General features: G+C 46.0%; 1 protein-coding gene across 3 annotated transcripts in view; it reads right to left on the bottom strand.

The window, feature by feature from the left end:
* IGSF11 (immunoglobulin superfamily member 11) overlaps positions 1-24209 on the bottom strand; it is a 105781-nt gene extending 81572 nt beyond the window's left edge. For 2 of the 3 annotated variants that reach the window (XM_042031774.1, XM_042031777.1), the window contains exon 1: positions 24115-24209. In XM_042031774.1, coding sequence (XP_041887708.1) covers positions 24115-24187 — 73 coding nt within the window. In that variant the 5' untranslated portion in view covers positions 24188-24209. Of the gene's footprint in view, positions 1-14569; positions 14592-24114 lie in introns of those variants that run through there. The other variant, XM_042031776.1, reaches the window with a different exon arrangement.
* Positions 24210-24296: the final 87 nt, after the last annotated feature.

The following is a 24296-nucleotide window of genomic DNA, read 5'->3' as shown; positions in this document are numbered from 1 at the left end:
GAGACTCCAGTGCTTCAAACCCAACCAGTTCCCTGTGGACAGTCCTGACAACATGCTCTGAGTGGTGGGATGGGGCAGGAGGCTTTGCCCAGGCTCAGTGGTCCCAGGGCAGGAGGTCAGCTGTTGCTCCTCTGTCCTGCCTCTAGCCTGAAACCTTGGTGCTGGGGAGGTGCACCTGCATGTCTGGAAACAAATGCCAATCCAGAGAGCCGGATGGCAGGATGTGTTTTTCAGAAGGGAACTTCAGGAACACGGCACAGGTCAGCTTTGACCTGAGGAGTCAGCATGAGCTAAGGAGACAGAAGCCCTGGCCAGGATACAGGCTCAGCCCCATGCACACACCCGCTCATCCTTCAGGCCTTTGGCAAAAGACCCTATCTCATCCTATCCCCTGCTACCACTCCAGTCTGACTTATCCCTCCCTTTTTTATTACCCCGATGCCGCACGAAAACCAGCTGCAAGTCAGACAAGCCTCTGATAGACCACAAAGGCAGAAGTGGGAACAGGCTGGGACTGCTTAAAATGAGTGGCATGTTGCCCAGCGCCGGGAGCCTGTCCCCCACCAGCCCGGCGCCCCGGGCTTCAGTGGAGGGGCTGAAAAGCCGCATTGAGGACAGCGGGGACGTCAGGGCTGGCTGAACATCCCGTCCGAGAACAGTGGGCTCCTTGTTCGCTCGCCGGGGCGGTGGGGAAGCCTCAACAGAAAGCCTGCTATTCAAATGGAAATCAGGGCCTTGCACCCAGCCGGGAGGAGGAGGAGGATTGCTGGCTCCTCACAAACAAGAAGATCGCTGGGAGACTTTGAATCGGGAAAAGGATACGGGGGCACAGGGATGGAGGAGGGGGGAGACGCTCTCCAGCACATACACAGCACAAGCGGATGCTGGAAGGGGGAGAACAATGGAGAACAAAACCCTTTGCCGGTGAAGGCAAGGGAGCACGCGGTGTAACTTGCCCATGAGAAGCAAATCTGGTAAGGCTAGGCATCAAACAAGCCCATGATCCCAAAAACACATCCCAAATGCAAACAAGCCGCATTACACATGGAGAAGTAACAGCTCCAAGGAATAAGGCCTTGTGTTCATGGCCTTGTAGCATGCCTGGTGCAGAGACGTGCTGATAACTCAATGCAAAAATGGTTATCAAGTTCCAAGAAATGTCTTGCTCTTCTTTAAACAGCAGAACCTGTGAATCCATCCCTTCCTTTTCAAATTTTTTCCCCCGCAGGAGGAGAGGAGCAAGGTGAGAGGAGGGGGGTAGTATCATCAGGAGCTTGTGTTGGATTATTACAGCACACCTTTCCAGTCTGCAAGAAAATGCAGCAGCTCTTCACGCAAGCCATCTGAGAGAGCAATTCAGCAACGGAATAAATCAAGGCAAACACTCAATAAATTTAACCAGAATTAAATTAATTAAGAGGAGACATTATTACTTCAATCACAGGAAATTCTACAAGCCAACCTGTGGCTTTATTTTCACAGCTGTGCTTATGCTACTCTGTGGTGCTACCAGTCAAAATAAATTGTAGGTAGAACCGCAGAATGGTTTGGAAGGGATATTAAAGATCATCTAGTTCCAGTCCCCCTGCCATGGGCAGGGACACCTTCCACTAGACCAGGTTGCTCAAAGGCCCATCCAGCCTGGCCTTGAACATTTCCAAGGACGGGGCATCCACAGCTTCTCTGGGCAACCTGTGCCAGTGCCTCACCACCCTCTCAGTAAAGAATTGCTTCCTAATATCTAATCTCAACCTACTCTCTTTCAGTTTGAAGCCATTACCCTTTGTCCTACCACTACACACCCTTGCAAAAAATCCTTCCTGCAGCCCCCTTTCAGGTGCTAGAAGGTGCTCCAAGGTCTCCCTGAAGCCGTTTCTTCTCCAGGGTGAAAAACTCCAACAAGAGCCTGGGAGACAGTAGCTGCCCTACAGAGCCCAGCAACTGAGGTCAACTTCTCTCTCCTCATCACAGTCTTCATCCTGGATCAGGCTTGACCAGGAAGCGAAATATCTCCTCCCCTAGTCTTGATGGCATCCCTTTCTCAAGCATGATTTGTCTAGCCAGGACACTGGAAAGAGACAGAACCTAAAAATGACCTTTTGTTGGTATATTCCTATCTTGGGCATGAGCAGAAACAAAAAGTTGGGGTTTGGTATTGGTTTTTGTCCTTGGTGCTGTAGTTTCAGAGTAATTCACTGGGACTTACTCCAAAGTTCAATTATCACAGGACAAGATCACAGGCCACAAGAAAAAAGAAATTATACACAGAACTCTGGTTTTTAATTGGGGCTTGCCAGGAACTGCCTATGTCATTCACAGGAGAGATATTCAAAATGGAACTGTAAAAAGCAAGGATTAAAGAAACAAATAAAATGTGTGTGTCCTGCTTACCTTCTCCCTTCACTTTAGTAAGTAATTGCTCACTATATTTCTCATTCACTCTGTTTCTTGGCTTTCTAATGGACAACAGGAACATACTTGGAAATAGAACTTTGGAGAAACACAGGGAAGCTTCATTTTCCCAGAAGTCTGCCATTCTCCAACCCCACCAGTAGGTAAGAAAGTCTTTATCTAAACCATTAAAATAAAGTACAAAGTGCCATGGACAGACAGAACAAAAGTACCTCTTTTCAGGGCTCACTGAGGTGGGAGGGAGGTTGCTTTGGTTAAAAAGCTAAGCTTCCATACTGGGAAAGACTAATGTGCTCTGCAGAGAAATAAACACTCTCTCCAGTTGTGTATTCCCCAAGGAATTAAGAGCCACACCAGCCACATATTCAATGGCTACTTACGTGCAAGTAAAGCATCTGGAGATGGGAGGACAGGAAAGGGGAAGATGATCACTTGCTGCTGTTGATTCTTGTAGGAGAAAGCATTTCAGTTCTCTCCAGGCAATGCTTGGTGTCCATTCTAGCCCTTTTACTATCTGTGATTGCTTCACAACACACCATTTAAAAAATTATTTACTCTCAATTCATGATCCATTTGAAAATTATTTACTCTTGATTCACAAACACTTGGTGAATGATTTAAGGAAAAAAATCCCTTTCCATTTGAGAGAGAGTTAGTCTGCCTGCACCAGCTCTTGATGTGGTCAGTAACCTTGACCACAGGGTGCTGTGTCTTGTCATAATCCGACAGCAAGAAACCAAGAAAGCTAAATAGAAAATTTTCCTCCTTGCTCCCAGGAATGCCATGCAGCAAATAGATATCTCCCAAACACTTATGCAGCTGAACCTGCCTGTACGAAGACTTAGGAGCAAGCAGACAAGGACAGCCAGACCCCACAGCTTCCCTGCACAGTAAAGAGTATTTACAGACCCCACTGAGCAGCAGGATCCAGCTCACTGGAGCTGACAAGGCATGGTGATCTCAGCATATGTTTCACAGGCCTCAGTGCCTTTTCTCCACGATGGAGAAGTGCGAGTGGGAAGGGAGGGAAAATGCTGTGCCATCATCCGCTATTAGAGCCCCATTTGACCAGCTTCACCTCTCGCTTCCAGTCAGGCTGCTGCAGCCCCAGGTACTGTGAGAGGCAGGAGGAAGGTGCTCTGGGAGCTTCAGTCTCCCTCATGCTGTATAGGTGGTGCTCTGCCCAACCCCTGAAATACACCATCTATCTTGTTTCTGAATTATGGATTCTGAGCAAAAGCCTGCTAAGTTACTGTAGGTTGGGGGCCCAAGTTCAGGTAGTGTGAGTCCTTTCCATGCAAAAGGCTGGGTTAAACAGCTGCTACAAAATATACATCACATCCAGCCAAGAGACCCTTTTGTCCTCAACTTCCACTCTTTTGAATAAAAACAAAAGCAGGGAAGAGCACTATTGCCCCAAAAGCACCTTTTGACCCCTGCCAGGGTAAACAATGTGTCAGCACAGAAGGGACAGGAGACATTTCAGAAATATAATATACCTGGAGGGAAAGGACGAAAGTGGCAATCTACTGTGCAGAAATTTAAACTATCCCAATTTTGAAAATTCATTGCTGCTTCTTGTTACTAATATAGCCATTATTAATCATAATTACGTTCTTATTATGTTAATTCACCTCCTGATTAACCTCTGTGGTGCAAGTACCAGCCTTCATCAAGGTAGTTTATAAACAAACTGTCTAATCACTCAAGTATCAACGCAGCTCAGGTATTCAGCCCAGATGCTGCCAGAAAAGCAATGGCAACAGATGCCATATCCACTGGCACTGCTAAAATATAGCTGATTATGTACTAAAACAAACAAATAAATAAATCACATACTTTTGTTTCTTCCTGATTCTTTCAGCCTCCAGGATAGACAGAAACAGAGCCTATATCTAATCCTCTGGTTTACTGGCTTTGCAATTAGTGTGTGACTGTAGGTTATGTTTGTGGTATACCTTCAATTCCGAGCCAGAAGATAGAACTGCTGAGTCTCTGGGGAGGTTTTCAGGGTGCTCAGTTCTTCTAGTTTTTCATTTCCTCTGGGATGTGACATGGGTCTGCTTGACCAGCCAGGCCCAGACTCATCCCACCCCTCTCCTCTGAGCCTCATCAGGCCAAAGGATCCCTCACAAAGAAGAGCCCCACTCCCAGTTTCAATCCCTATGCATGACTGTAGTCTCCCCCAGGAGAAGCTGAGAGAGCTGGTGCAGCCTGCAGCAGAAAAGGCTTGGGGGGAAGCCCATTAATGTGACTCACTCCCAGGGACTCTTTCTCCATTCAGTCCCATATGGATCCTCTTCCTCCCTTCTTCTCCCCATCGTTCAGTGCATTCCCGCTCTCACCATGATCCTTAGTCTGCAGGCACCCCTGCCTTGGTCGCCTTCCTGACCAGCTCCCTCTCTCCTTGAACATGAATAAGGTGGCTTTCTTCTCCACCACCTCCAAGTATGACAAAGGAAGTCTCCCCAGCAGGTAAGGGAGACACACACCCATTCCCTGCTCCTTCCAACAGAGGCCACCCCCAGCTCAGCTTATGGTGTCTGTAGGGGAGCTGTGGGTTTGTCCCAGTTACACAAAGAAGCTGCAAAGGGTGAAAACTCTGAGGCTTTTCCCTCAATGAATTCTATGTTGCTTCTGCTGAGCACATGGACGATCACATTTGATTTTTCAAGGGCTCTTTATGTAGCCTAATTCATGTAGATTGTCTCAAAGGTGACAAAAAGCACACAGATCACCCTTCTGCTGCATTTCGAGGCCTGGCTGCACAACATGGTGGAAAGGCAGCATTCAAAAGAAAACATTTCCCTTTTCATACATGCAGGAGCCCATTTTCCCCCCCAGACTTATTCTCAAAAAATAGGAGAGAGGGGGTAAAATTTTCCATGCAAAGTCAGTCCAAGCCAGAATCCAGGGACAGGAAAGTTCCAGGCAATCTCTTTCAATCCTTTCAAGATAGTAAAGTCTCAAAGCAAAGACAGGATAACAATAATGACAATCACAGCTACTCAGGGGGCAACAACTGTAACCAGGGGAACTTTTAACAACATTTACCAAGAGTGAAACTGAGGCAAGAAAAGGTGAAAAGCATAACTGAAAATAACTAGGCATCCTTAAACACAAGCAGCACGACAAGCCTCTGCTTACTTTTTAAAACCTAAAAATGCTGTTTGTGTCTCTAGAGACAATGATCCAAGCTGGCTGTGGATCAGCCATGCCCTGGGTGCAGAAACACAGTGGTGGCTCCATCAGGGTTAGCATAGCCCGAAGAGCCCTGGCTCCAGCAGCACGGATGGGACGCAGCCACGGGGAGGGACTGACCCAGCGTGCAGTGGCTCAAAGCCGGAGCAAGGCAGTTCTGCCAAGCAGGCAGTGTGCAGAGCCAGCACGGGTGTGCCTGCACCCCTGAGCTGCTGCTGGTCAGGAGTACTCAAGTGCACAGCACGGAGATGCTCGAGTGACCCTGTGCTGTGCCAGCCAGGTTTGATACAGCCACTCGTGAATCAGAGTGAAGAAACCATGCCAAAGCCCCTGTCCTGCAAAGCCAATTAGGTGCCTCTCACTGTGATCCCTTATATGCAGTATCTGTGAGAGCTTATCCTGAGTCCTAAGCAAATGCATGGAAGCCAGCACTGGTCTGGCACTGCATCCAGGCTGCAAAGCCCTTTTCTGACCCAGGCTCTAGGGGACGCAATGCAAATATTGAGCACAGCCCCAACAGGGCTTATTACCGGTGGAATGAGCCCCACCACGTTAAAAACAAACAGTTTCCAGGGGAAGCTTCCAGGTGTATTTGCTCCCGCCTCACTACCTGGTATCTATAGCATCTGTGTGCTTTACGGTCCAGACAACACTACTCTGCATGACCTCAGCGTAACCAGAGAAGCACTCTACCCTGAAAAGACATGGGGTAACAATTCCCTGCTCTGCAACCTCAGGAAAGCACCAGCTTCATCCTTCTGCCCCAAGGCAGGATTTCCTGCAGTTCTGTCACCCTGCCAGCTGCTGGATGAACTTATTCTTAGAGGCCTTCTTCAACGGTGCAAACTCTGTGCCTTCCCCAGCCAGCCTCCTTCAAAAGCTGTCGACCTCTCCTGCACGTGGGAGACCTCCAAGGAAGATGCAGATCCTATAAAACCCAAAGGTTCATATGGCACTCTGGCACCTGGGGTTAAGGTTGCAACTATTTGAGTTTCTGCCGGAGAGCATGAGCACACAAGCAAAATGAGCTCTGGGAGCTTTGATAAGCTATGTGCTATCTTCACATGGAGAGCAGCCCATAAGATAAAGAACCTCTTCACAGAGTCTCTGAAGTCTTACACATGGTCTATTTGTATATCTGGTCTGATGGTAGCACAGATACATCCACAGAGCACAACACACCCTTGTACATAATGACAAGGGAAAAACATTGCAGTTCTGCTCCTAACCTTTATCCTCATTATATATCTTATTTCATGGTTACAGTGATAACAGTAATACAGCACCAACAAAATGGTTTTGCCTGACAGCATCCTGAAACATCCAGAAACAAGCCCTTGTAATTCATTTCCTTCCTAGAGGTGGAGAAAGCAATACCCAGGTGTGTGCACTCTGCCCTGTGCAAGTATAGAACAGGGCAGGGATCAGACACAGCCTCACACTCCTCTGCTGCGTTGTGCAGGCAGCACCTCCTCCTGCCACCTGCTCTCCAAGGCTGGTCATGGAAAAAAAGCCTGACAACAGGTATAAAATTCAGCCCCAGGGCAAGAAAGAGCAAAAGTAATCTGAAAGATGAATGGAAAACACAGCATTGGTGAGGTGGTGTGTTTCCCCACTGGAAAAAAAACCAGAATTTTCCTATCCAAGTCCTCCAGTACAGCAAAAGAAGTCCAAAAAATCACACAAAGCACTGCCCTGCTGCTGCTTTGCTGATGTCAACTACTGCAGAGCAAAAAGGATGAGGCTGTTCAGGCACAACCAGCCCGCTGCCAGAAGACATCCCTCCAATCTCTCTGCATGCTGCAAAAAAACGCAAGTTGGGACGTGATAAAAAGCAGACCCTGCACCTTTCTACCCCGTATCTATCAGTATGCTTGTGCAATGATAACCAAAATAGCTGTGAACTCCTCCAGTGACTCCATCTACTCACCAAACCATCTGCAGGAGGAGGCAAGGACATGTAGTTCTTAACCATATTCTCTGGTGCTTATTTACTCTATGTATTTGCATAACTACCGACAGAATTTGAAATAAAATCCTCTTCATGCACACATTCATATTCCCCTATCCCACAGAGGGGACGGCTTCAGCCCCTATCATTCCCCACACTTCCAATGGAAAAAAATGTGTGTGGGCAGGGTGGGGGGATAGTCATGAGCAGAAGCCTCGATCTGACTCTGTCAGCAGATGACTTCTATTTGCACTCGTTAGCACTGCCCTAGCGTGAGCTAACACCACCCCCTCGGGTAATTTAAATTTATAAAAAAATAGAAAAGAAGGGGAAAAAAAAAAGCTTGTATTTCTATATTTAGGAGGTTAGGATAATCGGGGTGGAAGAGCCCATCTGTTTGGCGTTCACTCCAGCTGCTATGGATGCGGAAATTTGTCTATTTTCTTTCCTTTTGCCTGTTTTGACTTGTCTTGGCTGACTGTGAGAGAGACACAGAGAGCATGATGTGTGGCCACAGCCATTTAGGTCTGAAACTGTGCACCATCCCCTTGGAGTCACAGCAGAACCACTTGGCATAACCAGGGTCTTTCCCAAGGGAGTGTAAAACAGTAAATAATAATGATTATTGCAATTATTATATTTTTATTGATACTATTAATATGTCTATGTTTATAACACTGAAGACAGAACAACACAGAAGGACCCAAGACAAGATCAGACACATCTTAGACCTCTGTAAAAGTCAGTTTTAGGATGGTGGCCTCCCATCTGCCACATCCTTCTTTTGGGAGATCTCCCCAAAGAAAGCTGAGTTTCTGTGGGATGACAACTTGTCACCAGTGGCACTAGCCACTGGATGGAGACACAGCCACACTTCTTCTCAAACCAACCTCTTCTGCCATTTTCATCCCAAGGCTCTATGAAAGTGAGCTAAATTCAGAAGTGGCCTTTGACCTCCCACCTTCCTGAGCTGACCAGGCTCTGGTCCCAAAATAATGAGGATGCAATTACTTCAAGAAGTCTCCTGATGCCATTCCTGTCATAGACACAAGTGCCACAGCCCTTGTGGGGTATAGCATCACTGCCCTTGTAAACCTAATGCAGTGCTACTTCTTTTGCTGCTAAAGGCATCCCTGTGGTGTGTTAGGACACGTGGCAGACTGCTGGGACCATTTGCTGTTTACCTTGTTTGGTAGAGGTGATTGCTTTTTAATTTCAGTGTTTCAATGTTTTAATGTTCATCACTGAGGTGATAAAAGGTGCCAGGGATGAGCAATAAGCCTGGATATATTTCATGTGATTAGTGTTCTGAAAGCCTTAGAAAGAGGAGAGAAGACTGCTGGCACAATATTCAGAATTCCACTGCCAGTTTTTCCTTACAGGATCCTTCTAGCCCTGGGGCTGGAATCACAGGACAGTACATGGAGGAGGACAGGTGGATGACGAGCATGGATCAATAAATAGGAACATAGATCAGGGAATGCACAGTCCAGGCACTCCCCAGTCCTCCTCACATCACACACTGCTAGTCCAGCTCCAGGCCTCCTTTCTTCTGCCTGACAAACATTCCATCACCTTCCCAACCACACGAAGCTGGAACTCCCCCACTGATTTCCGTGCATACAAGACTGGGATCTAGACCATCACCTAAAGGGCAATAAATGTGTACAGAGGTCCAAAACCCTCCCTTTGGATGCAGCCCTCCTCCCATGGCTGCAAGTTCCTTGCATACAAGCACCGATGGGCATCGATGACCACATTTTGCAGGCTTGTCCTTGTGATATGTCTGGTCTGGAGGTTTGGTGCACAGCATGGCTTGGGTGCATTTCTGATCACTGGCATGAGGAACAACACCTTACTCCTTTGACTCTCTGCTCCAAGGAGGTCATTTTAGGTCTTGTGAGTCAGCAGGGACAGTCGCTCTTCTTCACCCAAAACTGATTGCCTGTTTCTGTAGTTGCATCCCACACATCATCCATCACCCAGAGATGGCTCTTTCTGTTCCCAGCTTCCCAGACCACACTCCCCTGAACTGTCTGTGGTCTTCTGTTAGCTATTTCAATTCAGCAAGCCAATGAGCATTGTGGCCCAGAAGCATTTCTTTCCTTGGGACACAAAGCTCCTGCACCAACCCCTCCTCTGAAAGAAGAGCAAAGGCCTTAAACATGTTACTTTTCATAAGCTTCGTGAAATTAGATGGACAGGTACAGGTGAGGTACTCACTGCTGTGCTCAATCCTCTTCTAGACATAAGGGACCCCACACAGGTCAGCCCAAAGGCAGAAATGGGAAGAATATGAGATCTCACAGGTTCACAGACCCAACAAAACAACTATTTAACTGTGCCTTCAGGCAGGCCAGCGAAGCATCACCTGCATTACAGAGCTGAAGGGTGTCTCATGCAACTTCAGAAGCTGCTTTGCACAGTGTGCACAAAAGTTGCACAGGAAAATGTAGACCTTCAGCAGTTGACATTGTTACAACTGTTCTTTGAGATGCTAAAGTAAGTCATACCTATTCTTTGCAGACCCAGAGAAAGTTCTCATTTCTGTGACAGTCACTTTTGTCAAGCATTATTTAATATTTCCAAATTAACTTTTTTTTTTAGAGGGATGATAGGCCAATAAAAGCACATGGAGAATATTCTGAAATCTGAGAAATCTCAAAATATGAAGATATAAATAAAAACTGAAACTAATGGCTGAGGATTTGGTGGGGGGACCAGTTGTATGTTTGTTTGTTTGTTTTTCAATTCTTCATGCTATTTCCGCCAATATTTAAGGGGGGGAAAAGCACAGAGTGACATATATGAGAAACTTCAGATAAACTGCCTTGCATTTGATGAAATCAGAAATACTGCAACTTAATGCAACATTTATATCATCACTCCCCCACACTCCCCATCTGAAAGATGCAGTGCCCTGTAATTGCAGATGAGGAAACAAAATTCTCTTGTCTGTTCACTTTCATGAAAGATAAATTTGCTTTGTTCTCTGTTTTGGTCCCTAATTCAGAAAACCACTTAAACATATGCTGAAGTTCATAATTTGCCACTCTACCACTTATGCATCTACTCAGGAATATGCCTGAAGTCAGGCATATGCACAGCACACTGCTGACTGTGGACCTTAGAGCATTCTGTTCATTTCTGCAGCTATTCTAATTTAGTGACGTAAATGTACAAGGAAGTAACACATTTTGAGCAATTTTAGCACTCACTGGCAAAAGTGAGTTTTGAACTTGCCTATCCACACAAACAGTCTGAATAATTATTAAAAATTAATAGCTAATTCTTGATACCTTTCAGAAACTGCCTAATTCTGACAACTACTTTGAACTTTCAGGGTAGTGAAATATTATGGCATGAACTTTTGCTCTGTATCACTGCTGAACAACCCAACCTGGAACTGACATACTGCTCTCCTCCTAGGAAACAGTTAAAAAAAAAAACAAAACAAACCTTCTCATAAGCATGTGGCATGTCAAATATTATTTGTAGGAGCTATTCAGTAAGTAATTTCAAATAAGTAAAATGCAAAGAAACCACAGGATGTTCACAAACAATTTGCAAATAGAAATGGAAGAGGAATTCATTAAATAAATTATTTGCTATAAATTATTCACCTACCTCTAATCTTACTACCACTTAGACTATAAAATTCATGCCATAAAGGATACAGGATTCGTGCCATAAATGATACAGGGCACATAACAAGGCATCATTAACTTATGCATTTCCCAGTGCTGCTTTATTTTGACTGTCCAGTTATATGTGCATGATTATATATTATATATATACACACACATTAAGACAGCCTTTTGACTTTAATGGGCTTTGAGTGTAATACATTTCTGTTTTAAAAGCTAAGCTAAGGAGACCTGGTCTGATTTTAGCCTGTAAGTTGATTTTGAGCTCCAAGGCTGAATAACTCTTCAAATCTGAGAGAATAATCCAAGCTGCTCTCTGAGCAAAGCCAAAAATGAATGGAAGTCTTACACAGTTCACTAATTTAATGAGATTTCCACAACTTGGGCCCATTTCACATAAATTCACAATGAGAGGTGGACATTCCTTTGCGTCCATCAAGTGAAGACAGTGAACATTTTCCTAGAGGTGAGAGATGCAGGAGATGTGTCAGAGAGCTGAGGGCTGAGGAGGAGCTGGAAGCAGATCACTGGCAGGAGACAACAGTGGCTTTCTGGGACCCACTGGCTCTGCACTGGATCACGGGGTCAGCAGCATCTCCACCTGAATTGCTTTTCCCCTCTTGCAGCTGCAAGAGAAGCTGCCAGATGTGCCCTGGCTATATGGCCAGAGGAACAAATTCCAAAAAGAAACCTAAAATACACTATGAAATTCATTTTAGCCATGAAAACAGAATCCCAGAAAGGGTTCTCACTCATAAGCAAGGATGAAGGCAGCTTTTTCTACTTGTTTGTGTCCTGATGTGTTCTAAGTGACAGCTATATTCCACTACTTGTTTGGTCTCCAGCAGTTGTTGTATTATTTTATATCATAACTGTTTACTTCTAATGAAGAGTATGATGATTGTCACTGAATTTCTCCACTTGTGAAAAACTGATACAAGTTGTCATTCTTTGGTTATGGAGAAAGAAAATAAAAAAGGATTCTTGCAGCTGTCAGAAGAATCTCTCAATTATCTTCAGAGCAAATTCTATTGCAGCAAGTTGCAATTAAATGCTACACCTCACCGTCCATACACAATTTTACCCCTTGGAAAGGAAAGAAGAGTTGATTTTGCAGAGTTTCATCATCCTGGACTGACTCATAGCAGACTCAGTCCTTGGCCCAGTGGATGTCAGGCGCGTTTGTCAAGCCCAGCACAGAGCAGAGGCCCTACACACAAGGTTATTACACACTGGTATTTCCACTGTACTTATGAGTGCTTGAAAAGAACCCCAGCTTGGGGCCAGAGGAGGCAAGAGCATGGGGTCCACTCACATCAGAGACCTCTTGAAGACTCCAGTCCCAGGTCCTGACCCACAGACCTTAAAGCTAAATAAGATTTAGCACAGCAGTTTCTACATCAAACACAGGGAGAATAGCTGTGGCTCTGCTGACAGGACTGCTTCCACTCTTGCTTATTGTCAACATAAATTCACGTCAGCTAGGCTGTTTAAAAAGAACCTGAGGGAATTGTGTGCTTAATTCCCATAGGTACCTTATAAAATCCCAGTTGTAACAGACAATGCTCTATTTTTTTTTCCGTTTCCAGGGTGAAGCCACACCATGGGTAGAAAGTGGATAAGGAGGAAGAACTGCATTAGACCAGATGGAGACCAAGGTTCCCTTAAGCAAGACAACACTTCAAAATGCCTGAGGACCAGACTCACTCTTCTCTATAGGAGCACCTTGGCTACCACATCTCCACCATGCAGGGCAAAACTCACACAGAAACACAGCTTGAAGGCAGGCCAGTCATGTAGCAGACCATCCTGGGCCTCCTAAACCAGCCCTGATCTGATCCAAATCAGTCCTGGCTGATCTTGCAACAGAGCCCAGTGGGGAAAGATTTTCTCCAAAGTGCCCTCAAGGCACTTTGGTTTAAGATGGTTTAAGATTGCCACCAGTGTCACAGACTACACCCAGCATGTGGACAGGCAGCAAACTGGAGGCGAGAAGAACAGATACCTTACACATGCAGTCCACTCACCACTGACCCCAGGGCCACCCCTCTGGGGTTCACAGTATCCATCATGAAGGTGGTCAAGACAAGAATGATGGAAGAACTGCGTTTGATTTAGTCACTGCAGATTTTCTCTAAAGACTCAGGATTGATAACCATACAAGAGCCACTGCCATGAAAAGTATTCAGCAGGCCACTGATTAAATCAGTGGACAGGTAGCATTGTCCAGTGGAAAAGGTATGGGCTGGTAGTCAGGAGATGAGGGTCCTGACTCCAGCTTGGCCATGGGAATCCTGCATGACCATGGGAAAGGCAATTCCCATCTCTGGGCCTTGATTTTCCCAATCAGCTGCATGGGGATCTAGATAACATGGCTGTTACCTGAGTGAGTGAAGAGAAAGATTATACAAGGATTAGCACTAAAAAAGTGGGTGGGTAGAGCGCAGCATAGATACGAAGGGTTCTGAAAAATACATGGGCCTCTGTCTTCATGCTCCTCATCTCTTTCTATAAAGTGGTTACTAAAAGCAAAAATAGTATGCTCTCCCTACAAAGGCGGCACACAGCAGACACATATATTTAGATCACTGTGAAACAAAAACTGACTTTTGTCCAAGGTTGGAAAATGGTACCCTGTGCTACAGAGAGGGAGAAAGACAAAGACAACTGAAGTCACCCTGCAAGGGTGAAGCAAGGCAAAGGAAAGGATCCAGACCTCTGGGACAGATTCAGCAGTGGTATAAACACTGATGTTAGCCATATTCTAGAAGGTCAGGAATAAATGACAAAGCTCTCATAAGTCTGACCTGGAGGTCCATCAGGTGCTAGATGTATATAGGACAAGCACTCATCTTCCTGCGTGTCAAGCAAGCAATTTCAAACCCCTAAATAAATGGTAGGACACTGCAGCAGAAACAACCCTCAGGAAGGACAGGACAAAATACCTTTTCAGTCATTTTATTTTGCAGCTTTTTTCGCCTTGCATAGCTCTCCCCCTTGCCCAGCTGAGGATGTCACATGCTGCTTTTCCTCTCCCAGGAGACATCAATCTGTCATTAGGGCCACTCTCTTGACACTAACCCCCAACATGTGTTTTCTACCCCTTCTGCTTGCTCAGAGCACAGAAATGACAGCACAGAAACCCAGTGGCAGCAGGTGGGAATGGAGCCTGCATCCCCTAATCCCAGTGCTCACAGCCAAAAAAAAAAAAAAAAACAAAAAGGAAAAAGAAAAAAGAAAAAATTAAAGAGCTCCCCCGATCCCCTGGTTTGTCCCTTACATGCATAGCATCACTGCTGCTGAATTGCAGCCTCAGAGAGAGGAAAGAAAGAGGCCCAAAGGCAGCTAGGAAACCCACCGTCCATTGGCTTCCCTCCACACGAGGCGATCGGACTCCTTCTGCTGCAGTGACTTGGCAAGCACACCTCGCTCTGACTCAGCACCTCGCCGGCACCTCCTGTCAATTATTCCCACAAACTGCTGACGCCGGAAGGGCTATTTGCAATTAGGATGCAACACAAGCCGGTGGCGGTGGGATGCCTCAGCTCCCCCCGTTCACCTGCAGCGATCCCCTCGCTGTGAGCCCTCTAGCTCAGGGCTGGAGCTCCCAGCGAGGCTGAAGCTGTGGGGGACAGGGCACCTAGTGCAGGAGGGCTGGAGGATGGGGACCAAGGGGGTGGGGGAAGCCGGACTGCGCTGTACCTATTCTGTGCATAAACAGACAACTGCTGTCAATGTGGCAGCTGAAATGCAGTCTTAGAAAAGAAAAAAAAAAAAGCAAAAAAAAAAAGCAAAGCCGCCACTGGGAAAAAGGGCAAGAGCAGAGACAACAGAAGAAACTGTGCAAAAAAGCTACTGTAGAGCTAACACAGAGCATTCCCCAAAGAACAAGCAAAGTGCAGCCTTGCTGCAACTCCGTGCAGCTGAGAAACACAAGGCTGCTCTCCGTGTCCAAGGCATTTCCAGCACAAGAGAGCGAGGCGCTGATTGCAGATGAGTCCCGTAATAAGGGCCCAGGGCGCACCAGCTGTTTCAGGGGCAAAAGGAAGGGCTGTCCTTGACAAACCAAGGACACGACGATTCTGCAGACAGACTGAGGCCATTCTGTCCCTCTGCCAAGTAGCCAAGGTCCTCCCAACCTCTCCCGAGTCACTAGCTCACGCAGCCAGAAAGCCAAGCAGGTTTGCACACGAGCAGCTCCACAACCAATGGAGACGTTCAGACAGCAAACTCCATCAAACAGTGAAGATCAAGCACACATTTAGCTATGGAAGGAGCCCAGAAACCACACAAGCTCAGCAGTGCCCTGCAGAAGCCCTCCATCACCTTCTGCTTCACTAAAGCAACCCATCTTCCACCCATCCCTGTCTCCTTCCCCAAGGGCTGTGGGGAGCTCCAGGCCTCCTTCACTGGTGCAGGCAGTGAGAGGCAGCAGAGTGAGTGGTGCACAGGAGCTGGAGGGATCGAGAGCACTCCTTGCAGGAGCTCCCAGGGACCTTTTAAGCAAGAAGCAGCGCTGCATTTGCTGAGATATCGCCTCTAAACCAAATGGTTCAGAGTGCAGCTAATGCTGATACACCACACGGGAGCACAGGTCAGAGCTGGAGCAAAAGGCTCCAGGAAGCACTTCAGGTTTGATGCAGTGAACCAGCCCCTACAACATGATGTAACAACCTTTTTATACAGCCACACCAACCAACACAGTGTCCAACACACCCTGCAGTCTGTGTGCCCACAGCTGCAGAAGTCATCACAGACTCATGCCCTGCCTGGAAATCCAGTGTGGGTAAAGAGGCAGAGACATCAAACTGCAAGATGGGTGATACACAAATCTCATATAGATAGTTGTGGCTGAAGAGGTAGAAAAGTTAACTAAAAAACAAGTCTCACTAAAGCAACCTGTATTTCCCAATGGCCTCCTGATCAGGTAAGGAACATCTACTGCACAGTGTGGAGTGAGAGCAAAGGAACAAAGTCAAAGAAAACAGAAAAAAAATGATGAGTTCAGCAACATGTGCAGGAATTAACTAAGAGTCACAGCAGGTTACAATTCTGCAGCGTCTAAAAGAGCATAAGTAGGACTTGGAACAACCCGTCCCAGCACACTTAGAAGCTAAAACACTGTAATTGATACAAAGATACAAAGTAACGGGGGCCGTTACATAATCAAATTTACCATGCCCGTGAGAAAAACAGTAACAGGACTTTGCATTGGGCCTCTCACATGTTAGAAAGAACAATTAAAAGCCGAAACAGTCAAAACAACCTAACTCCAGAAGCAGGGGAACTAAGGTTGTTACACTGTACGGTGGCATGTTGAAGCAATCTCAGCATCATCACGGAAAAGGTACTCGGTGCCCTAAACAAAAACCTGCTGAGAAGCAAGAGAGCATATTGTATGGCCAAACAAAAGGAACAAGAAGCGACTCAATCTAAACAGTTGCTTCATGAAATGGTAGCTAGGACTGAGAGCAAATTTGAAGGCCAACTGCAAAAGTCAAAACCCAATCATTTCAGTATATTTAAGGGACAAGTCCAGAAGTGCAGAACAGCTGAAGAAAGAAATTTCTCAAGTGGCTGTAACTGCTAGGAAAGACAAGCAAGCTAGGTGAGGCAGTTCTTGAAGTTAGCATGCTCTCCATAAGAGAGGGTACAGGCTAACCTGGAAGTGGCAGCAGGGCTTGGTTAAACCAGCCTGATACCCTAAGCCCCTAAAAGCACACAATAGGAGACAAACCAGCTTGATCTCTGCTCAGGGGAACTTGTGGCCCTGCAATCCACTCAAATTTTGGAAGGAAAAGGACAGGACTAAGTAATTAATTTTCTGTCACTTCAAAGTGCACCTGCTAAACTGTTCTGGGCAGGATGCCAGTTCAGCGCCAGACCTCTCCCCTGCTTGCCTGGTGTGGGAGTTCCCCCCCTTGCCTTGCCCCCAGTGCGGTTCAGGCCAGTTGAGGTCAGGCTGAGTCCAGAGCTGCTGCCCCACTCTTCAGTGCCCAGGCTCAGAGACATGGGAGCCCCTCTCCCCCGTCCTCACTCTGGCCCTGATTACAAGGGATTACCCCCAGGTTTCATACCAGTTCTGGGGTGGTTTAATCCATTTCTTAATATCTGGAAGAGAGACAGGAAGCTGGCAAAGTGATTTGGGCTGGCTGAGACAAAAGAAGATTGAGAGAGACTTCCAAGGGATCTGACAAAGCTCAGCAAGTGGGCAGCATAATGCAGGATGAAATTCAACATTACCAAACGGACAGTAATGAGAAGTTGAGAGAATAATCTGAACTATTCATATACCATGGGGCTCTAATTCAAATGTAATCACTTGAGAAAAATATCTTGGTATCACTGTGAACAGCTCAATGAAAACATCTGTTCAACATACAACAGTGGTCAAAGAAGCAAGCAAGCTGTCAGGGTGTCTAAAGGAAGAGGCTGAAAAGGATGCTGGAAGTATTCAAATGCCACCCTGAACACTGAGAGTGCACCCTCAGCTGGAATTGCTGCAGTTACTTCTGCATGGCACAGTTGAAAATGCAGAAGGCAGAGAAAGGTTTCATCATTCACTAGTCAAAAACACTTACCGGTCAAGCACAGTTAAAACTGGGACAATTTAACTTGGAGATGAGTTAAATAGAAAGAAATTGTCAAATGGGAATGAAGAAGTGAAACAGGTACTTCTCTGTGGGGTTTGTTTGATTGTGGGCTTTTTGTGTTCGCTTTTTCAAGAGAAAAAAAAGAAAGGTGGTTCAGCATAACCAAAGAGCAGGAAACATGACCAGACATAAGGAAAATATTGTCATTTTCCTTCTCTGTTTTTACTTTTTCTGCTTCTTCTAAACACAGCCAATAATTAACTACCAGGAATGATTAGCTCATGTTAATGTAAAGTCAAGAGCTCAGCAGAAATCACAAAGGCCCATGCATTTATAAGGATACTGGGAACATCCACAGATATGTCAGGTAGAACGAAAAAAACCCAAAAAATAGAATGCAAAAAGCATAACGTCACTATACCCTCATGTGTCCAGGCGTTAGCCAACTTCTAATTAGTGGGGATTAGGAAGTAATCCCCCCAGTGGGCCTGCAGAGAGGGTGTGCCAACCCACTTGCTCCTGGCAGAGGCCAGTAATGTGCCAGGCAGAGGGAGAGCTGAGCCTGCAGCCCACCCGCAGCCCCTCCACTCGGGGGGCCGAGGTGTTGGTGTCCAGTGCCATTGCACACCCACCCTTCTGGACACCAGCTGACGATGCTGCACCAGGGGCTCAGTTAGCCCAGCTCAACCTGGCCCCTGGCAACGATGGAGGTTTTACACCTGCGGCTTTGCAAGTGGAGGGGGCTTCCCTGAGGAAAGGGGAGGAGATGGATTCTTTATTCGCTCTGTATTGGTAGAAAGAATACTTATGACCTAGTTCATTTTATGGCAAGGAAGTGAAGTGTGGACACACCCTAAAATTAAGAGAAAATTGGGCTGTGTAGGCATTGAAGTCCAGAGCAACACATACACCAGCCTACTCCTAGGGCAACCTGTAGCACAGATATGACACCAGACTCCTCTTTGCTAAATGTTTGGCCCCAGTTTCTCACTGAGGAGGTTTTGGCACCTCCCATTGGAGCATCCAGATTTGGCCAAGGCAGCACAGACCAGCGGGCCGACCTGGCCCAGCGCTGCTCAGACAGGCTGCTGCGGAAATGCGCCACAGATTGTAAACAGGGTGTCATTGCCTCCCCACAAACAACACTCCTGGCTTCAGCATTCAGGTAAAATCAAAGCCCAGAGATAACTAAGTGGAGTTCAGACATGGGCTTTCTCCTGCTGATGCTTGTGAAACAGAAGCTCCTGTTCTCATAGCTAGATTGGCTCACGAGGGTATGAGAAAATAAATGCACAAGTTTTTGTCCCTAAGTAAGCAATCTGATCGGTCTAATACCAAAATTACACTTGAAATTAGCTTCATGCAGAGATGCAAATGTACAAGTACTGCTACGCTGCCAGGAGGAGAGCTGTGGCTCTGCACATGCACAAATAATAAGGGACTGAGCTGGACCTGCTAGTCCTGTTCTGACTTCTACAGCAACTGTTCCAAAGAGGAAATAAATATTAACAAATATTTGCTGTATTTCTTATATAGAAACTTGTCTCTTCCAGTACAGTGCTCTACAGCACAATGAATAAGGAAAGGACAAGAACAGTGCCACGAATGTGTACATGGTGTTTGCATACACATGTCAAGATGGCAAAAATAATGGGCAGAGACTGTGCACAGGTACCACCAACTTATGCCAGCCTGTTTTATCACTGTTCTTTTTAAATGCCCTGTAGAAATAAAAAGCAGCAACCACTAAAGGCTTTTACTGAAGCTACTTCCACTAAACCAAAACTTATGAAACATGGGGTGTTTTGTAAAATCATAACTGTGTTTCAAAAGAAAAACAGGGGGAGAAGAAGTCAAAAATACAGAAACATACAACTTAAGCATCTTTGGGATGAAAAGTCTTGACTTTTCACATCAAAATATCTTTCTTCTTAGGGTACTTCCTTGTAGTATAACTATACAACCCCACAAAGAGACAAAATATCAGTGTCCTAAGATGGAATTTCTCTCAAAAATTTCTTTTGAAAACCATCAAAGCATTTGACTTCTACTTCCATTTAGAATGAAGCCAAATTCCTCAATCCGGATGAAATAGAGCATTTGTTCTCAGACCAGCTCAAGCAGTGAAAAAAAAAGGCAGAAGCCAGGTCACAAGTGACCTCCATAACCAAAGAGACGAAAACTTGTAAGACAAAAAAAAAACTTAAAAGTTCACTGTGCACAGTGAAAAATGTCGTGCTTTCTCCCTGGTGCACAAGTCATGAAACACTTGGGAGAATAAAGTAGGGAGGCATATGACCAGAAGCCCTGTAATTGTGACTTCTCTAAAGGAGAGGCTGGGCAAATGTCCTACCTGACAGCAAGAAAATAATTTCATCTCTGCACACATCAGTTTTCCAGGCTATAAATCAAACTGACTGCCCTCACAAAGTAAGTTTGGAGACTCTCAATTAGTTAATGTTCATAAATGACTGTGCAAACACAAGGTAGTAATAACCAGAGAACTGTCCTTGTTACACTACAGTCTGTTAAACAACCAGGAGCTAAATTTTTCTCTGAACATTTACAAAAGGGAAGGCAGCACTAATGGTCCACAAGGAGGAAACTACAAAGAACAGATTTTCTGTGCATGCACTTTTCCTTGAAATAAACTGTGTTAAAAGCACTTTACTTAAAAAGCATGATGATAGTAGCATCCTGCTAAATATAGATGACTCACCACAATTTAGTAGTGAACATCCCTAAAGAGGACCATTACATTATTGCTTAACCTGCTGCATAAATTTAAGCATCCTCCTGTGGTTACAGTTTGCTCCAAGACACTCAAGACTACTACCATCATCCGCTGACCTTCAGTGGGTCATGAGGTCTCTCTGAGTCTTGCTTTCTCCATCTGTACTACTGCTACAAGAATAAAAACTCTACTCCCCCATGAAGGCAGGAAAAACAATTCCTAAGTTTCCTAAGTTAAAGGGTTGTTTATACCATACTTTGTATATCCATATTACTACTGAGCAACTAAATATAGCTGCTCCTGAGGCACTTTGAGATCCCTCGAGAAAGGAATCTTATAAAAAGAAAATTGCAGTTTATGCAATACCGAAGAAGCGGAGATAAAGAATCAGTTTCCAAAATAAGGTAATGATGCCCACTTCAGAGACACAAGAAGTAGTTAATGCATCTGTGCCTACCGCTGGGGACCAAGGTCAGGTCGCGAGCAAAATGATTTATCTACACGTCACAAAACCACCCAGCTTGACACAAATGGCAATCTGTTCCAAAAAACTGCAAAAGCGTGGAAGGGTGAGGGACTGACACAGTACTCCCTTGCGAGGGCTGGGGACCTGCTGCAGGGCTGGGAAGCACCGGTGGGCTAGGACAAGGGTGCTGCAAGGCCAGAAGGATTTCAGCTGTGAGGACCTCAGGCTGGTGACTTCAAAAAGTCATGTGAGGAGTTGTAGACCTGCTGTTGCATTAATCCACTGCAGCCAGGCACCCTCACCCCCTGATCTTGCAAGATCCATCTGCAGTGGACTGTAACACACTGAAATCACACCTGTTGCAATTCTGTGTCACAGGATCCAAACACCACGCAGCTAAAACACCCGTCAGCTCTGCACTCTAACTGTACCCGATGTGTGATTTCTACCACACTTGACAATTTGCAGGATACTATTTCTGGAGACATAGGAGGATTGATTAGCAATCACAGGTTTGGTTTCAAAGCTCTAAAGTGAATTCCCTCCTGTCTTTTCCTAAATGTCTCCTGAGAAAATATTACTTCCACAAAAAATTATTATGCTTATAATGCTTTAGAGGGAGAACATAGATGCTGCCCCTGGCCCAGGACCATTACACATGGATATAATAGGCCCAGAAAAAGTGGGCAGCTAGCACCAGTTATAAAGAACCATTGCTATTCTATAAATTGCAAAACAACGTAAGAAAATGGCATTATAATAATTGATTTAAATATCACTGTGAAGTCTAATTGTATATTATTGTAGGTATAAGGCGTGAGAATGATGAAATGACCTCCAAGGGCTTTTTCCCCCCAGAAATTTTCTTTTTTTGGCATTAAGTATTTTGCCGCCTTATACACTCTTAACAATTTCTGATCCTTTTACTTTTAAATCTTACTTTTAATTTAGGTTTCTCTTTGCATATGACCCCCTCATTTTCCTTCTATCTTCTAAACCAGTCTAAAATCTCAAGAAAGGAAAAAAAATTTTAAAAATCACTCTTTCTAGCCATACTTGGCAGCCCAGAGCAGAAACACACTTACTAATCTTCTGCAAATGTTGTTTAGAAAAAACTCTCCCAATTTAATTTCAGCTTTCCTGGGTGTATGTCTGTTCTTTATCCCTTACAGTGTTTTCTTTTCACATTCAAGAACCACTGAAAATATGGCCATGCTGTGTACCACAGAAATAACTGTGTACCACAGTTATTTTCATCTACCACCATCTTCTAAAGACTTTTCCTAAGACAAAATGAAAAAAGTCAAGCTTGAGACACAGGTGTTTCATTCAGGTAATTATGAAGTCTTCAAGGAAAGTGCAAGAAAAACCATTACACTATTGCAGATAAATATTTCATGGAAAAGAGTGTTTCCACACCTAGTTGTCTCCAATGTCATTGTCCCCATGTGCCCTCAACCAGAAAAAGTAAATATTGAGTCAATCTTTCTGCTTTAAAAGAAAATTAAATACTCCTTTGATTTCAACCTTAAATCTGATTATTGTTCTATGGTTTTGCAGTGATATCACATCAACAGAAGCACTTCACCACTTATATGCCTCTAACTGGAGCAAGCCCAGTAACTTTCTAGACATTTACACCTTTGCAATGTCTGCAGACAAAAAAACTGTAGCACTGAGAACCTGAAAGTAATTGAACTTGCTTTCCAAACTGGGAAAAGAACAAAAAGCAAATCAATAGTGTGAAGTATGAAAGCTGAGATTATTTCTCTCAATTTAATACTAGTAAACTTTTTTTTTCCATAATTCATCTCTTTGAAGTCAGCAGCTGCAATTTCCAGTTAATGCATGAGACTCAGACTCCCAAACATTTTCTAAGGATAGGAACCCAAGGTGCTTTTGAGGCTGAGGTATTTGTGAAAAGTTCATCTTATCCATCAAAAGACTTGTTTCTAAACAGATCCTGGGTAGAGGGGAAAGCCTGCTGTGCCTTGCAGGGCAGTGACAGCCAGGCACAGATACTCAAGCAGCGGACTCCACCCAGATCCCGACTGTGAGGAGATTTTATCTAGACCTTGCTGAGACATCTCTGGTCTTCTCATGGGAGATCCCATCATTTCTTACTGTTCTCCCGCTGTCTCAGGGACCTCTTGCAGCAGGTTTCCCAGTTTCCCAGCAGTGAAGGTGGCTCAGCTGTCTCAAAGGTGTGGGCTGCTCACTGCTAAGCACAGTTGTGCAGAACTGCTTAGTGGGTATCTGCATTAAAGGGCAGACCTTAAGAAAACTGCCCTCTAGACCTCAGTAAACCACAACTGAGCAGGCCTGCTCTAAAGTTTAGCATTATTGAAAGAAGACATTGCCACCTGATCAACAGATGAGTCTGAACGTCTTGCACTTGGTAGTTTCTTCTGTTGCCCTTAATGCAGCACCTCCTGGCGCGCCCCGGCAGTGCACTAAGTGATGTGAGTAGCACCTGTCATACGCAATTTGCTTCCTCTCCGCACAGACACCACGGTACACACCTTATTTCGGAAGGGCTATAGAGGGCGGGAGGTGGTGGAGTCTCCACGTCCCCTGGGGCAGGCACGTATCTTAGAGCTGAAGCTCTTAAAGCGGTGCGCCATGTGCCTGGAAGGAGGAGGCAGAGCAGAGGATGGGGGGGGGGACACAGGGGGCTCCGGGCAGCCTGTCACCATCTCTGCGGAAAGTTCCCTGCTGCCTCAGGGCCTGAGGGACAGACCAGAGTTTTCCACACAGGTGAGCTCACCAAGGGGCTAGGCCCAGACAACTGAGCCTAACGTGAAGCCCAGTTTAAAGCAAGTTTTACAGCACCGTAAAAAAAATAAATAGACTATGTATATATAAGAACAGTAGGAAGGATGGCGCAGCGGAGGCAGCAGAAGGAGCAGAGCAGAGCAGCGCTCTTTCCCCACGCCTGCCTGCAAAAGCACTCGCCCGCCGCCGCATTCCCGAGCATCACCGGCGGGACCGCAATCAAAACTTCCCCACGAGCGGGGCACCGCCGTGGCACCGGCGGCGGCGACCCCGCGGCCCCGGGGCGATGCCCCGTGCGCGGCTGCCGCGCCCCGCTCCGCCCGAGCAGCACTCACCTCTCAGGGCCAGGAGCGCGGCCAGGGCTGCCGGCACCCACCTCCCGCCGCCGCCGGGGCGCCGCCGCGTCATGCCGGGCCGGGCGAGGGGCGCGGAGCGGGCCGCCCAGCACCCCCGGCCCCCCCCCAGGCCCTGAGAGGTGAGTGCTGCTCGGGCGGAGCGGGGGCGCGGCAGCCGCGCA

Source organism: Corvus kubaryi, unplaced genomic scaffold, assembly GCF_017639235.1.
Source record: "Corvus kubaryi isolate FWS band 111438036 unplaced genomic scaffold, C.kubaryi_AGA036_p1.0 37341, whole genome shotgun sequence".
Lineage (NCBI taxonomy): Eukaryota > Metazoa > Chordata > Aves > Passeriformes > Corvidae > Corvus > Corvus kubaryi.
The sequence above is the reverse complement of the archived record's forward strand: the minus strand, read 5'-3'. Positions and strand labels throughout refer to the sequence as shown.